The sequence below is a fragment of the Galleria mellonella genome, unplaced genomic scaffold, assembly GCF_026898425.1.
Source record: "Galleria mellonella isolate WM207_F2 unplaced genomic scaffold, CSIRO_AGI_GalMel_v1 utg54, whole genome shotgun sequence".
NCBI lineage: Eukaryota > Metazoa > Arthropoda > Insecta > Lepidoptera > Pyralidae > Galleria > Galleria mellonella.
In genome coordinates this window covers 3,053,874-3,070,883 of record NW_026442114.1, presented here as the reverse complement: position 1 = coordinate 3,070,883, position 17,010 = coordinate 3,053,874, and the positions used below count along the sequence as shown (strand labels likewise).

Genomic DNA, 17,010 nt, shown 5'->3' with positions numbered 1-17,010 from the left:
GGTGAGCCATATGCTTGTTTGCCACCTCAGTTGTATAAAAAAATTGATTAAATTCATATCTTCAGGGCCGGCTGCAATGCGTCCGCTATGACGAAGTATACTCAAATTTGTGTTAGGTTGCATCTGGGGTTCCACAAGGCGACGTTCTCTTCCTGCTTCTTTTCTCAGTTAAATACTGAGTTAATGTTACTTAAGTTATTTCTTCTCCCTACCATGTCTATGTAAATGATTTGCAACTATACCAACACTTTGAACTCTGTGATACCTCTGAGGCTATTGATCGTATAAACCATGATTTAAATAAAATATCCAATTGGGCAAAATCCAATGGACTTCTAGTCAAGCCCCGTAAATCTCAGGCAAAAGTAATAGGTGGGTATCGGAGATACAGTGCGCTTGATATTGATGTTTTACATCCTATTTTCTATGAGCAATCTCCGATTCCGTATGCTAAAAGCGCCAAAAATTTGGAATCATGTTTAACAGCAACTTATCCTGGGGTGAACATATCAATCGAGTAAATAGGAGACTATACTATTCTTCTCACTCGCTCAAACTGTTTTTAGAAATTTTTGACCATTGAAACGAAAATTACACTCGCCCAAGCTTTATTACGTACCGTTTAATTCCTCTACCCCATCTTATCTTTGTGAACGTTTCACTTTCTTTGTCCCCACTGGCAAGTCCAGTAGGTCAAGTAAGTCCCTTATTCTTAAAATCCCTCCTCATACCTCCTCATGCTATGTATATTCTTATTAAGAGCAATAGCAGCCAAAATAATATTACCTAATGTTATAACGAAGTAAAACAAATAAAGTTAGTATAAAAAAAATTACTAACATAATAAAACTGTAACTAGACAATACCCGTATATGAGGGATATTTAAGAAAAATTTATATGAGAGGTCTTATTAAGAGCAATTAAAACTTTAATAATATTTATTTATTTATTTAATCAGGTTCAATAACACAAAAATAAAATATAACATACATAATAATAGTTTGTATTGTTTACTTCATTCTCGGCTAATTTGCCGGTTTTCTCAGACAACCCGTCTCAAAAACCTTTGGAAAAAAGTAAATATATCTATATTTTACATTCATGAATTTACTTTTCAGGCCTACAAAGCACTGCTTATATAACAATATTACATACTTCTCAAAAACAAAACGTAAACAGCAGTATAATAGAATGCTACAAATAAATAAAACAGAGAATAATATCAAACACAGTTCGAGTTCGAAGTACTCCGCGTAGGACATGTTGGCGGCGGGCGCGCGCAGGTGGCTCGCTCCGCCGTGTCGCAGCAAGTAGCGCGTCCACCAGAGGGCGCGCTCCAGCGGCCGCTGCGGCGCGTCCCGCAGCAGCGCGCGCAGCCTCGCTGTGTTGCGCCGGTAGCTGCAACCACCGACACGTTCACTGACCGTCCACTCCCTGTATCGTGCCACTATTCACTCGACACGATCTACTAACCTGTCATCTGTCACAACAGCGTTCACCGCTTCTATTAGCTGCTCCTCTGTTATGTGTTCCATCTCTAGTTTTACACCAATTCCGTGACGAACATATCCTTCAGCATTACCCCACTGGTCCCATATCAAAGGGATCCCTATCAGCGGTACACCGGCTTGTATAGCTTCATCCGTCGATTGCAAGCCTCCTTGGGTTATAAACGCCTTGATCTTGGGATGCTCTGTAACACGTTATTATTAAAAATAGTCTATTATCTAACGAAGGGGAAAAGCAAAGAGGCTCTGGAATCGACGTCTATGAATAAAATGAGTTATGCAATTAGATATGCAAGACATATGGAATGAAAGATTATTCCTTTCTGTCCGCCAGCGCTGTGAAGTTTCTGACGTGAAAACTATTACAAAAGGGTAATCCTTAGAATATCTATTATAAGCGTATGGTATCAATGTTGACTTATTCATATCAATATGAACTACGATTATTGTAAAATGTTATGATCATCATGAGGCATTTATTATAAAAGATTTTTGAATGCTGTTAACTTAATACTCGTAACTCACTCAAAAGATCGGCCTGTGGAAACCATTTAGCTATTTTGACATTCTCCGGTTTCCCTGGCAGCTCATCTTCGGGCCACTTTAAAAGGAAATCATACGGCAGCTGCGAGAACGCGTTGAGAAGTACTTGCATTTTTGCTGAGTATTGACATATATTCGCCGTTGTGCCAAATGCTACGTAAACCACGCCGTTGACCGAAGATTCCAAATACGTTAAAAGATCCTTAAATACAGAAACAATAAATAATATTTACCATCAATTTTATCAATATGGAGTCATTACGCTTGGTATTTGTAAATGTACCGTCTTATTTCTTTCACATAAAAATATAAATCTATCATAAAATATTTAAAATAATTGCATATAGATAGAGCTGCTTTTGTACTTCTAAATTAGATGACCATTTATAAATTTATATGACCTTTGATGATCTAATCGTAGGAAAGAATATTCATTCAAGTAAATTTAAAGTATAAATAGCTAAGTAAGTAATCAATTGTAGTGCTTATAGATGACCAGTCTCTACTACGAGCAACACCCGGTCAAGGTTATAATGGATGGCCCAGCTATAATTGCGTTCAATCACAACAAAATATATTCCCTTATCAATACATTACCGAATTTTACTGGAATCAACTAACTTGGGGCAATTTCGAGTACGGTTTTTGATGTACTCCAAAAGCATAGAGCACAGAAAGTGGTACTGGACGGTTGGTTTCCCAGACAGGATGCGAATTCAAAAACAACATATGCACATTGTTCTGCAAAATATTAATACTGGGCGTTGAACCGAACGGAGTGTTTTTTAATACTTCATTTGAGTTTCCAGCCAGTTTTTCAAGATGTAAGTTAGAAATCTGAAAGTCTTTGTATAATTCGGATATTTCTTCAATAATTGTGAGGTTGTAAATTCTTTTTCGCTGAGGCCGTGGATACAATAGAGGTTGTACAGGTGCTCCAATATTTTCGAAATCTCCATATAATTGTCCAAGACTACTGATTTCTAATACAGGTATCTTGAAGTAATGGGAGATTATTAAGGTTGTTTTTATAAATGCTTCTGTTAGCAACAAATCAAATGTTTTATTTTTATCACCAATAAGATTTTTAATTTCATCTGTTTGGAGTTGTTTCCCGATAATTTGCACAATCAATTCGAATATTCCCTGTGACATTTGAACATTGTTCTGGCTTTCCGCTATAATCTTTGCCGATCCTTCGGTCCATAGGTTGAGAGAAACGTTCCGTACATCGATCAGTGTAAGATTTCTTGGTATCTCTCCTTTAGAGTACGTACTACATGGAGTAACAAGAACTATTTCGTGTCCTTCATCCAGAAACGCGTCAATATAATTACGATAAAATAGATGATGACTGTAAAACAGGCTCGGGAATACTGCTAGTATTCGTGCACTTCTAACGACCGACAAATCGAGAACAAAACAAATAACAAGTGCAAAAAATAACCCCATTTTAACAGAACCATACAATTGACGTCCACAAAGAAAATTGCAGTATGTAATATAAGATATTTTTAGTTTAACAACGAGGTTAAATACTATTTCTGTTCTGATATTTACTTAACTGGTAAGGTTCTTGCGTAAAATGTGATAGATGTTATTTCTGTTGATTATTTATTTATTCTGTTAATTCTATTAATGTTTTACGTACTAAATTTAAAACGATTGCCAGTAAGCTATCTATCATGTAGTTCTTTCACATAAGGACACATGAGGTTTCTCAGCACTCCGTTCTCTTCTCTCCAATTTCCTTTTCTCAACTCCGCTTCTTCAAAAAGATTTTGGATCAAATACATGTTGTTCCTATTCAGTATTCCTATAAAAAAATACTTTTAAAACACTGAATAGAAATGATTGCATAATTGGGACGAATGCGCTCTATTTTCAATGCCTCTTTTTAGTCTCGCGTTCTGAATCTTCATTCTTTTTAATGTCAGTGACCGACTTAACATCAATTCACTTAAGTAGTAGATATTTTTTTTATTTTCTTCTTACAATATACGAAATATAGTATACATTTATTTTTAATTCTTTTTATCTAGGATCAAAAAAGGTCAGGATATAATGTTTAACAAAGATCACCTGCGAATTAAAAGGTGAGATATGATAATGAAATTACATGTAGCAGAGTATGGTGGCATAAGATAGTTTGGCTTTCAGGAATGGTAAACCATTAGGAGTATCTTTCACAGCTGTGACCTCACGTTCACTACAATGAATTATTTTTGTAATATATTTGCGTACTCTAAAACTTATTTTTAAACCTCTGCACTCCGTTGTTGCAGTATTTGCATCCACTGTTGCGGTTACGGCGACACGGTTGTTTTACTGACTCAGCGGCTTTTACACTTAGGTATGCGAAATCGTCGGTGTTTATCTTATAATGTTTATAATACCTTTATTATATTTACATTATAATAAGTTACTGATAAGTTAATGAGTTATCCTCTATGAGTTAGTAGACTGGAGTGTAAGGGTTAATTATTTCTATGCTTTTCGATAAAAATGTGAAAAATGTTATGAACGGAACCCTCCGTGTGTGAGTTCGGCTCGCACCTGACCAGTTTTATTTTTATCATAAAATGTTCACGTCATGTAAGCGTGGTATTTATCATATTTTTATTAAATATCTCTCGTGTTTGCTTCAATCAAGTAACAGCTGTAAAACGCTATTGTGATTACTGCTATAGACTTTAATATTTGAAGAGGTCTAATGACAATAATTTGATCTTCAAATGTTTTTTTTTTATGCAACTTAGAATGGAAATCAAGCTGACGGCCCACCTGATGGAAAGTGGTAACCGTCGCCTATAGACATGAACAGTACCATGCACATACCAGAGTATACTGTTTTGCCCATGATACCCTCCAATATGTTGCAATTCCTGAGGACTCCTTGAGACTTCCTGAGGTGTTATTCCTCTGTACCCTGTAAATTCTGTTATTTCAAAATTTATAGTGGAGGGATGGACAGCATTGTCTCTCTTAAAATATATCCAAAGCCTAATTGCGGTTGTCAACCCTGCTGCCAAGCGTGGCAACTATTAGCTAAACCCCATCGAGGAAGAGGCTTATGTACAGCAGTGGATAGTTAACGACTCATATGATGTTAAGCAGTAACATCCATTTCATAGTCAAAAGTACTTGTATCATCTGTTTCTATTTGAGTGATTTTTTGTCTGTATTTGCTGCCAATTGCCAACCCTGGGAGTCATCTCGACGGGAGAACAAACTGAACGGAAGCGAGCGAGGGGGACTGGACAAATTGGCTGCCCACCGCAATCTAAACACCAGTCGAACTGACCGGACGCCGGTTTTTGCGGTCGCCGAATGTTCCCGTGCGTTTCCTTTTCGTGTCGTCAATTTTGTGATTTTTTTTTTAATGAGAATTTGATTGAAGATCATAAAACTGTGAATGCAGTTGTGATTTCGAAATAAAGGAATTATTTGAATGAAATAAAGTATAGAACTAACTAACACTCAGGTTGTGGAATGAGCTCCCTGCCGAGGTTTTCCCAAGAGACTACAGCATAGGGTTCTTCAAAAGGGGGGTAAAGAGGTTTCTTCAGGGTCGGCAACGCATGCGTAATACCTCTGTAAATTCACGCCATATCCCCACCCTTCAAACCGAAACACAGCCATGCAAACACAACTGCTTTACGGTTGAAACACGAATCCGACAGAGGTACCTACTCAAGCAAACGACTTTTGTACAAAGTCTCCATCTGGTTAATACTAAAAAGCCTATATATATAGTTATATATTAGGTCCTTACATATGAAATTAGCGTTTTGTCGTACTGACCACTTTATACTGAAATGTCTTCTCTTTGGTTAAGAATTCCAAATTCAAATATATAAATTCATTTAGTTGGTACATTTGAGTTGTGAAAAGAGTCATTCATTTGTTTTTTCCTCATGACTTTTTCCCTTGGCATCGCTTATTACCACATAATAGAAAACATGGAATATCGGTATATTTATGAGTACGAATTCTACTGTAGCACCAGTGCTGCAGAAACAGCTCGAAGGATTAATGATGTGTACAACGCTGGTGTCGCAAAAGAAATCACGTTACGTTTTTGGTTTCAACGTTTTCGTTCTGGAAATTTCGATCTTTCGATCAGAACCAACCCCGTGGACGACCGGAGACCAAAGTGGATAACATATAATGTTTATAAATCCATAAGATGCTAATGCCGACACGGAAGTGTCTTTGTATTGTTTATGCCTCGATTATATTTCACCATTATATAAGCCGTTAACTGTCCACGGCTGAACATAAGCACCCCCCTTTTGGGAGGTTTTACTAGTAATTGCCACGCTTGGCATACAGGTTGGCAATCGCAGTTAAGCTTTGGTGATGTCTTAAGAGAGACGCTGCTGCCTGTCTCTCGATCATTAAGTTCCCTTAGTCGTCTCTTATGAAAAAGGCGGGATTATATTTACTGTCATCCAATAAAATCGCAGTTACGAGCCTGTCACCGTCAAACTGTGTTAGTTTAGGCCCGTTTCGGGTTCCGCACACACACTCGTTTTCGCTTATTGTGTATGTGATTTTGACATACTATTTTTCTAATGACACGAGAGTGTCAGATCACTTGAGACAGTTGGTACTGTTCTTGTGTTCCATGGTGCTGCTCATGTCTATAGGCGATGGTTACCACATTCCATCAGGTGGGCCGTCAGCTTGTTTGCCATTCTAAGTGGCATAAAAAAATTTGCTTGTATTAATAATACTTCACAACTACAAATTAAACTGAGTAATTTTCTATTCTCCTTTAAATACCATAGACTTCTCATGGCTTTCTCTGTAATCTATAGGTAAGGAACTATTTTCTGTTTTTTTTTTTTTATTTTTACAAAATTCGAACCTAGTACTTTCCGAGATAAAGGATGAGCAATTTTTGCTTTTTTTTTCTTAAATAATTTCAAAACTGTTATAACGAATACATTTTGCCATTGTTACGGACATACAGATCTACATAACACATACATAAATACATAATACTTAAAAAATCCATCAATTTTCGTATGAAAAGTATAATAAAAAAAAAAAACACCGCCTTCAATTGTGACGAAACCAATTTTAAATTAAAAACCAAACTACTAAATCGATTTAGATGAAATTTCTATAAAACAAGTGCTTGAAAATATTTCTTTTCAGATAACAAAAAAAAAATGCAATTCGGTTTACAAACGACAAAGTTCTGAGGCAACAAACATAAAAGAAACAACGAAATTGAAAACCTCCCTCTTTGAAGTCGGTTAGAAACGTAACCATACCATTTGTGGGTATGATAAATGAAATACCATTATTGTAATGTTATCAGTAAACGGATCGTATATTTCTCAAAATGTACCGTGTACCGATAATTGAACGAGTGAGCCGCCGTCCCTCGCCATAAGTCAGCCCCATAAAGCACTATAAAACTGCTCCCGATACAAGTTCTTGCAAGTTATAGGGGTAATCAGCAGTTCGTTATTGCTTTGTAAACAAATGCTTGTAATTTTTTTTATATATTTAAAAGTAGAATGGGCAATAAACTGACGGCCCACCTGATAGAAAGTGGTAACCGTCGCCTATAGACATGAGCAGTACCATGGATATAACAGAATATACTGTTCCTATGATACCCCCCATGCGTTGCCATTCCTGAGGACTCAGGTGTTATACCTCTGTACCCTGTAAGTTCACGCCATATCCTACCCTTCAAACCGAAACACAGCCATGCAAACACAACTTATTTACGATTGAAACACGAATGGGGCAGAGGTACCCAAGCTAACGACTTTTGTACAAAGTCTCCCTTTGGTGATAGAGAGGTGTTGCCATTCTAAATTGTATAAAAAAATCTACCCACCTCTACTCTAATATTAGTAAACAAAGATGTATGATATAAGATTTGTTGTTTTGAAGTAATTTCGAACGGAAACTTTTAAGTAGATCCCCATGTCTTTATTTCCCCGAAGATTTGCAGTCATCTAAAACTTGTACAATATTGTTTTTCTTCCAAACAACCTCAATTTGGAACATACCATTGAAAATGTAATTCCGTCTTACATATTACAAGTTTGTAACTTTCCAAATAAAAATGTCTTTGGTTTACTCCTTTATCTTGAATGAATAGTAAAAAAAAAATAGGCATGTTTACTTTTTGGCGGGAAACACTTTTTGACGTTTATCTTACATCTTTATTTAAGCTGTGGTATTATAGATTGATTAATTTTGCTATTTCACTCGTATAGAACTTAGGCATGTGAAATTTTACATTTACACTCGAAATCCGAACTCGAAATGGTTCGAAATCCACGAGAAATCTAATACCACACGTGAGCGAAGTTGTGGTAAAATAAAAGCAGGTAAAATAAATTCTTCTCCACAATATTTTTAACCTGTTCCACTCAGCTAAAGTAAAAACACGATACAAATTGTGGAACACCTGGGGCCTTTGTTTAGAAATGTGTATATATTGAACTAATATGACGTACCTGTATTACGGAATCCAGGTGAGAATATAAACCGTTGTTTTTTTTAATATTTATAAAAAAATATAAGATAAAATATTGAAAGCCTATAGACAGTCGATGGGAACGTACGTTATTTGTATTTATTCGTTTGTAACTTATTTATTTCTACCTTTTTTAGTCTTATTTTTTTTATGATGGGTAAAAATGGAATGGTAACCCCTCTTGCGCCAACGGTATACGCTGGCGGAGCACCAGTGAAGGGTGGTCGATGAAAATGAAAACAGGCCAGTTAGCCCATCATGATGAATTCATCAGGAATTAACCATGATAGTTTCCAGGGGGAACCACGAGGAGGTCGACCTGGTTGGGTATATTGTTAGCAATGGGATTTTTAGTCTTCATCACTAACAATCCCTTTCCCCCTTTTAGTCTTATTTAGAGAAAAAAATCCTTTTATTTCTAGTTTATTACCTTCTTATCAATACCTAGATATAGACAAATAAAAAAAAAAAGGTAATAAATGAAGTTGCAGGTTAAATTAGTATTAAGTAAATCTCTTATTTGCTTATTCTTTCCCATGTGGTCCCGGCATAGAATAGGCCAATCCTTTGCAGTGGATGTCGTAAAAGGCGACTGAGAGAACTTAATGGCCGAAGGATTGGCAGCTGTGTCCTAAACTTAACTTTGCGATTGTCAATCCAAGCGTTGTAACTACTGACAAAACCTCCTTTTTGGGGGAGGCCCAGGATAGTAGACTGATATGACGATGACCTACCCACTTCTATATGTTCTCTTTAAACCAAAGATCGTCTGTAAGAGATCGCCCTAGCGATAAGACCGCCTTTTGTACCTTTATATGTATATTCTGATCTGTACTTCATGCTACTATATTTCAGTTGAATTGTTTATATGTCATTGTTTATTTTTATGTTTTTGGTGCAATAAAGAGTTAAATAAATAAATAAATAAATGATGACGATGAAATATCTTATTTAACCATTCTTTGCATAATGGTGGAAATTTCCATCATAACATTGAATGCCCAAAAATTATATGCAAGAACAAGTTCAGTTTAAGTTGATCGTGCATACCTTTTTAATGTCCATTGTAGAAAAAAAAACATATCTGTCAAATTTATTTTTTAACCACTTTGACATTAATTTTGAACATGAATTATATCGCCTTGATTTATTTCACCAATAAAAAAAATCATGCAAAGAATGGCTACAAATTGCATATATACATATAGATATAACAAAAAAAAAACATATTAATAACTAGTTATTGAATAAAATACACAATTTTCTTTACCTACAAACAAAACAAACGCCCTTTAAAAAGCTTTTTTCTAAATACCCGCGTTTCTAACAATAATACATTTCTCAACAGCCTCTTTGTACACGTATACCATAGTTTAATACTGTTTCCACACAAAATGAACTGCTCGGATCTGAAATATATCTGAAAAGTAAAAGCTGAAGTCCATTCGGGCGGATAACGAAATTACTACGTCCTGTGATTCCGTACAAAGATACGGGCTTAATGGAAATGACAACCATTATTTATATTATTTATTTTATTATATTTCTAGTCAGTGGTACTACGTATTGTTAAAGGATATCGTACATTTCTTAATATTTTGGTATAAGCAATTGTCCAAGATAGAGGGCAAAAAGAGGAAGAGGAAGACCGAGGAATAACTACATGGGACAGATAAAAGAAACACTAGGCGTCATGTCGTATAGGGAGGTAAAGGATATGGCCTGGGATAGAGCTGGCTGGAGGAAGATGCATGAATTAGTTGCACCGACAAGAGGAAACTCTTAAATGAAAAGAAGAATTGTCCAAGAACAAGTAACTTTAGTGCATTCATCAAATCATTTAATAATGTATAATCATAAAATATACAGTAAAACAATAATATAAAGAAAGAGAATCTTCCACAAGTATTTTTTTAGTTCAGAGAACCTACCATGTTTTCCGAAATTACAGAGCTTAATTTTGTATCTATAAAATTGTTAATAAAATTATGTTATTAAATTACAATAGTTCACACACAATAATATAAATTAAAAACAAAAAATAAGTATAACAATATGAGTGATAAACCAAAACAAAACAAAAAAAAACCCAATAGAATACAATTTTAAAATTATATACTGTTCCCTGCTCAAATGAAGCCTAAATTTAATAGTAGAGTGCAGAGTAATAAATTTACTATTTTTTGTTGTTATATATAATATTACCAGTATTTAACCCGACTCTAGATATTTCTAAGCCGCTCCTAATGTCTTTGGCAAGCTACTACTAAAAATAAAAAATAATTTAATATCTGGACAGCGCGAGTTAAGGATCCGTACTGGAGTAGATTAGTTCTGAGTCAGAACTGATCTACTCCAGTACGTCAGTCAGTCAGTCAGAACTTCTGACTGACGGGATATTAAACGTTACCGGATGACAGCACGCGCTAACATTACCGTTCGGTACTTACAGTTTGATTGTCTCAAGCACTTCTGCGTAACACTATATTTTATTAGAGCGATATCTCTCCTCACTGCCGGTCTGCTTTATCCCATCATGCCTATAACAAACAGACTCGGATAGACCAGCGGATAATAGGGATTAATGCTTTTTTTAATGGGTGATAATGGAATGGTAACCCCACCTGCGCTATCAGTATACAACAGCGGGGCAACAATGAAGGATGATAGGTGAGGATGAAGCAGGTCAGTTAGCCCATCGTGACGAATTCAACAACAATTGTTCACGATGGTTTCCAGGGGGAACCATGTGGAGGTCGGCCTAATAGTTTTAATGGGTATATATAAAAGGGTAACAACTAAAAAATAATTGTTAATAAAGGATAATAACAGCCCCATTACTAGCAATATACTCTATCTATCTCCAAGCGGTTCCCCTGGACACCATAGTGATTAATTCTTGTCGAATTCTTCACGATGAGCCAACTGACCTGCCTTCATCTTCATCTATCATCTATCACTGGTGCCTAGCCAACGTATACCGAGAGCACAGGCGGGGTTACCATTCCATTTTCACCTATTAAAAAAAATAACCTTAAGCTTACTGATAGCATTTTTTTTAATTGATGACAATGAAATGGAAACTCCGCCTGCGCTAACGGTATACGCTGGCGGGGCACCAGTGAAAGATGATAAGTGAGAATGAAAAGGCAGGTCAGTTAGCCCATCGTGACGAATACACTAGGAAGTCAGCACGATGGTTTCCAAGGGGAATCGCGTGGAGGTCGACCTTATAGGGCATATTGCTAGTAACGGGACTGATAGTCCGCATCACTAACAATCCCTTCCCCCCTACTTATAACATTGTACGTATTCTGTTTAATTATTATGAACACATCATTAGGGTTACCTTATATACCAGATAATATTATATACTTTATTTACCAGAGGGAGACTTTGTACAAAAGTCGATTGCTTGGGTACCTCTGTCCCATTCGTGTTTCAACCGTGAAGCAGCTGTGTTTGCATGGCTGTGTTTCGGTTTGAAGGTTTCGGTGGAATATGGCGTGAATTTACAGGGTACAGAGGAATAAAATCTGAGTCCTCAGGAATGGCAACGCATGGGGGGTATCATGGGCGAAACAGTATACTCTGTTATGTCCATGGTTCTGTTCATGTCTATAGGCGACGGTTACCACTTTCCATCAGGTGGGCCGTCAGCTTGTTTGCCATTTTAAGTGGTGTCTGTCTCTTTGTTTCGGTATCACACAAAAACTATTGCACCAAATTAGAGATTGTTTTCACAGTTGAGTTCCTGAAGAAGTAAGTTAAAAACTGGTGTTCATCACCATCAGCTAGTTTGCCATTCTAAGTTGTATAAAAAAAAAAGACATAAATTTTCTAAAAAACAATATTGGTTTGGGTTCTATTGCTCTGTACAGATAGGAGTGCTAACTGTACTGTTAAAAACAGTATTATACTATTTTTCACTATTTTTTTTTTACAACACAGGGGGCAAACGAGCATGCGGCTCGCCTGATGGTAAGTGACTACCGCCGCCCATGGTCACCCACAACACCTACGGCTACTACATTATACTTTTTACTGTTGAACAAAAATAAAGTATACGAAATACTGTTTCAAAGTTGAAAATGCTTTACACTATAAACGTTAGAGGCTCACACAATTTTTTTTTTATTTAGTCAGAGCTCCGCGTTTATTTTTAGTTAAAATTGTGTTGAGGCATATAAAGCTTTTAAAAAGACTGTAAATTAATAAGTAGTGAAATAAATTAAAAAAAAATGGTATTTAAAACATAAAATACATAAATTACTGTTCATTTTTCTCTAAATACTCTTTAATCCTTAAATGCCTAAAGTTTCAAATTTGATACCGGGGTTATATATCGCATTGGACGCCTACAATCGATTTTATTTTAATATTTGGCTGTTTACATGTTACCAAATGTTTTTTTCAAAATGAATATATAAAAATATCGTTTTGATTTTTTTTACTATTTTTCCCTATTAGTAAACACAGTAAAGGGTACCCTTATATATTTTTTAATTTGATTTAAAAATCAGGCTTTTAAGGGTTAATATTCTTCTCAGACCTAAATATACTTTTATTTATTTATTTGTAAAAAAGTTGGCAACCCTACATACAGACATATTCTAATTATAATTTTATTGTATTATTAAAATAAAATTTTACAATGCAAATAAAGTATATTCATTCGTTCAGTTCTTAAATGGATTAGCTTCATGCACCATAAGCTGCTGATTGTAGAAAACCGAAGTTTAAAACAATAAAATAAACACCGCGTCATCTCACGTACAGACGCCATTTTATTGTAAATGGCGGGAAACAACAATAACGCAGCGTCTTGCACGAGAGCCGTTTAATTAACTCTAAGGGCTGCTTACTCGTAAGCTGTTAATTAAACAGAAATTATACGGAATATTTTGAATTGAGGGACGTCATCGCAGATTGTTGGCCGACTTCGTAAAAAGTACAGTCTGTTTGTGTTATTTTTATTTATTAATTATATTGTTTTTTTTTAGTACGTTTATTCCGTTGTGGAAGAGGCTAAGGTCGGAGACCATGCTGCCTAGTCTTCAATATGATAATTTGTCTGGAATTAATTAGATTCTTATGTTAAACTTTTTTTTTCATACCACAAAGACAAACAAGCATACAGCCCATCTGATGATAAACTAGTTACTATAGTATGGATACTGTAGATGGTAAAATGGTTACTGTAGCCTATGGACGCCTGCTATACGAGTACTAGGGGTGTCACGTTGCCAGCTGTTATCTGTCCACTGCTGAACACAGGCTTCCTCTATAAACTGCCATAAAGAACGAAACCATTTCTTATGGCAGTTTACCATTAGGGGGTTTTTGTCAGTAGTTGCCACGTTTGGCAGGCGGGTTGGCAACCGCAGTTAGACTTTTAGAGATGTTTTAAGAGACGCTGCTGCCCATTTCTCGCCCTCGTTTAATCGCTTCTTACGACACCAACGGGAAAGGAAGGGGTAATCCATTCTATGCTGGGCACACACGGCAAATGTTATCTTATAGCGCCTTAAAAAAAAAACACTATGAAATTTAATGTACACGTACTATATGGGAAACTTTTTATCCCGTTCGGTATACGTATTCCAGTCATACGGACGAAGTCGCGGATAAAAGTTAATGTGCATACAGGTATATACTTATTATTTAATATTTCGTCTATAAGTTTGTTTGGGGAAGGCTTATGTCCAGCAGTGGGCAGTTAACGGCTGAAATAATAATAAAAGATTATATATTTTTTTTTATACGACTTAGAATGGCAAACAAGCTGACGGCCCACCTGATGGAAAGTCGTAACCGTCGCCTATAGACATGAGCAGTACCGTGGACGTAACAGAGTATACTGTTTAACCCGTGATACCCCCCATGCGTTGGGGGGAAAGGGATTGTTGGCAATGTAGTTTGACAGCCCCATTGCTAGCAATGTGCCCTGTTAGGTCGACCTCCACGTGGTTCCCCCTGGAACCCATCGTGAACAATTCTTGTTGAATTCGTCACGATGGGCTAACTGACCTGCTTCATCCTCATCTATCATCCCTCACTGGTGCCCTGCCAGTGTATACTGATAACGCGGGTGGGATTACCATTCTATTATCACCTATTAAAAGAAAAAACCCATGCGTTGCCATTCCTGAGAACTCAGGAATGATAATATTTATATAACGGTGAGCCACTTACCCTTTGTCTTTTTCTCAACATCCTCTACCCAAAGGTTGTCTGGAAGAGATTGCTTCGCGATAAGGCCGCCTTTTGTATCACTTCTCAATAATATTTACTTTATTTGTTATTGTTTGTTTTTCTTTTTATTTGGTGCAATAAAATGTAAAATAAATAAAAGGTCAAAGGTTCAATGTCAATTTTACATTTTTTTTTTACAACACAGGGGGCAAACGAGCATGCGGCTCACCTGATGGTAAGTGACTACCGCCGCCCATGATCACCCACAACACCAGCGGCATTGCAGGTGTGCTGCCGGCCTTTTAAAAAGGAATATGCTCTTTTCTTGAAGGTTATGTTGTCGTATCGGTTCGGAAATACTGCTGCTGGAAGTTGATTCCAAAGAATGGTTGTGCGTGGGAGAAAGTGCCTTGAAAAACGCACGGTAGAGGACCGCCACTCGTCCAGATGATTGGGATGAAACTTTAGTTTGTGGCGGGTTGTACATTTATACAATAATATTATTAAGGATTAATACACCCACTTCTGATAATAAAATTCGATTAATTTAATACTTTAAAGTTAAGATGGTAAGCTCCTGATGCAATCACTTACCTGAAAAGAACAAAAACATACATTAAATATATAGGTATATAAGTATTAATAAATTCACGAGAAAAATAATATTTAAGACAAAAAAAAAATATTAGGAGTATGTAATATATTGCAATATCTATATATTTTTAGTTACAATATCTATATATAGGTTCAACAACGAATATATAGTTATTAAGTATCGGTTATCAAATAACTGCTCGCAAATGTTGCCAGTTGTTAATTCTAATTAACTAACCAGTGGCATGGACTTCCGTAAAATAACATCTAGTTCAGTAAAATACAATATTTCCTATGATTTTCATGGTGTTTGTTCATGTTTATAGATAACCTCTTTATAAGATGGGCCCCATGGTGGATTTAAAGTAGCTTAAATTTAATATCTCTTAGTTAAAGTCCTTAAGTACAAGTGACTATTTCATTTTAATTTTTCTCTTAACTTTGCTACATAATAATATATAATTTATCTGTCTATCGTACTTACCATACATATATACATATATATATATATATATATATATATATATATATATATATATATATATATATATATATTTGATTATTTATTTAAACTTTAATGCACAGTAAAATTCTATGTACATTTGGCGGACTTAACACCGGACGGTGTTCTTTACCAGTCAACCATTGGGCGAACCGAGAAATAAGTAGGCGATGCATTATTGAATAGATGAAAAATAAAGCAATACTTGATATATTCATATAATATAAACATATAATTAGACAAATATAAACATACACATAATTTATTAAATATATAAAACATTACTATATAAAACAACTGTAATAGATGAGCAAATCTATCTACATTATTAGGTTGTCAAACCTGAACTAAAATGGATGGAGACTTTCTACAAAAGTCGATTGCTTAGGTACCTCTGTCCCATTCGTGTTTCTACCGTGAAGCAGTTGTGTTTGCATGGCTGTGTTTCGGTTTGAAAGGTGGGATATGGCGTGAATTTACTGGGTACAGAGGAATAACACCTGAGTCCTCAGGAATGGCAACGCATGGGGGGTATCATGGGCGAAACAGTATACTCTGTTATGTCCATGGTACTGCTCATGTCTATAGGCGACGGTTACCACTTTCCATCAGGTGGGCCGTCAGTTTGTTTGCCATTCTAAGTTGTATAAAAAGAAAACATGTTTAGAGATGACCTTAAAATATGCGGTCAAACTTTTAGGAGCATTCACCCTGAATATAAACTTTAAATTACTCGTAAAACTGGAACAATTTTATAGCTCATTACTTTTATAATTTCCGTAACTTTGTAATCTCATCAAGAAAAAGTTCTAAAACAATTTACACGGCATAATAGAGACGAAATTAAAAATTAATGAAATTACGGTAACGAGGAAGACAGTGCGGTGGTGAAACACATTTAGATGAGACGAGGTAATTTTTAATTAAAATCTGTTAAACGACTCTCTGTATATTGTTACTCAATGCATAAATTATAACTGTACTGGAATTTATATTACTTTAAGGCGACTCGTTTACAAGCCCCTCTAAATTGAGCTATTAATAGTACCTATAGTATTAATAATAGCTGACTTTTGGCTTTTGGCCACAACAGAATATCCAATGTTTTGCTCTTTTAAGGGCAAAACAATAAACGAAGTTGTGACCATACTGTGTT

General features: G+C 35.7%; 2 protein-coding genes across 2 annotated transcripts in view; both read right to left on the bottom strand.

Moving 5' to 3' along the window:
• LOC113517257 (uncharacterized) overlaps positions 1-17,010 on the bottom strand; it is a 321,201-nt gene that overhangs the window by 46,795 nt on the left and 257,396 nt on the right. The gene's annotated exons all lie outside the window — the stretch shown is intronic.
• LOC128201540 (UDP-glycosyltransferase UGT5-like) lies at positions 937-4,446 on the bottom strand. Its single transcript, XM_052898854.1, has 4 exons — positions 2,674-4,446; positions 2,035-2,254; positions 1,475-1,694; positions 937-1,399 (listed from the first exon to the last, which is right to left on the bottom strand). Exons 1-4 carry the CDS (start codon positions 3,502-3,504, stop codon positions 1,027-1,029), a joined length of 1,644 nt encoding a protein of 547 aa, XP_052754814.1. The 5' UTR covers positions 3,505-4,446; the 3' UTR covers positions 937-1,026.

Excerpts from the sequence above, each read along its gene's own strand:
- LOC128201540 (XM_052898854.1), bottom strand. The coding sequence starts at position 3,504 with ATGGGGTTATTTTTTGCACTTGTTATTTGTTTTGTTCTCGATTTGTCG. Across the intron at positions 2,255-2,673 it reads CGTACTCGAAATTGCCCCAA|GATCTTTTAACGTATTTGGA; the intron begins GTTAGTTGATTC and ends TCTGTATTTAAG. Across the intron at positions 1,400-1,474 it reads GCTGTTGTGACAGATGACAG|CTACCGGCGCAACACAGCGA; the intron begins GTTAGTAGATCG and ends CGGTGGTTGCAG.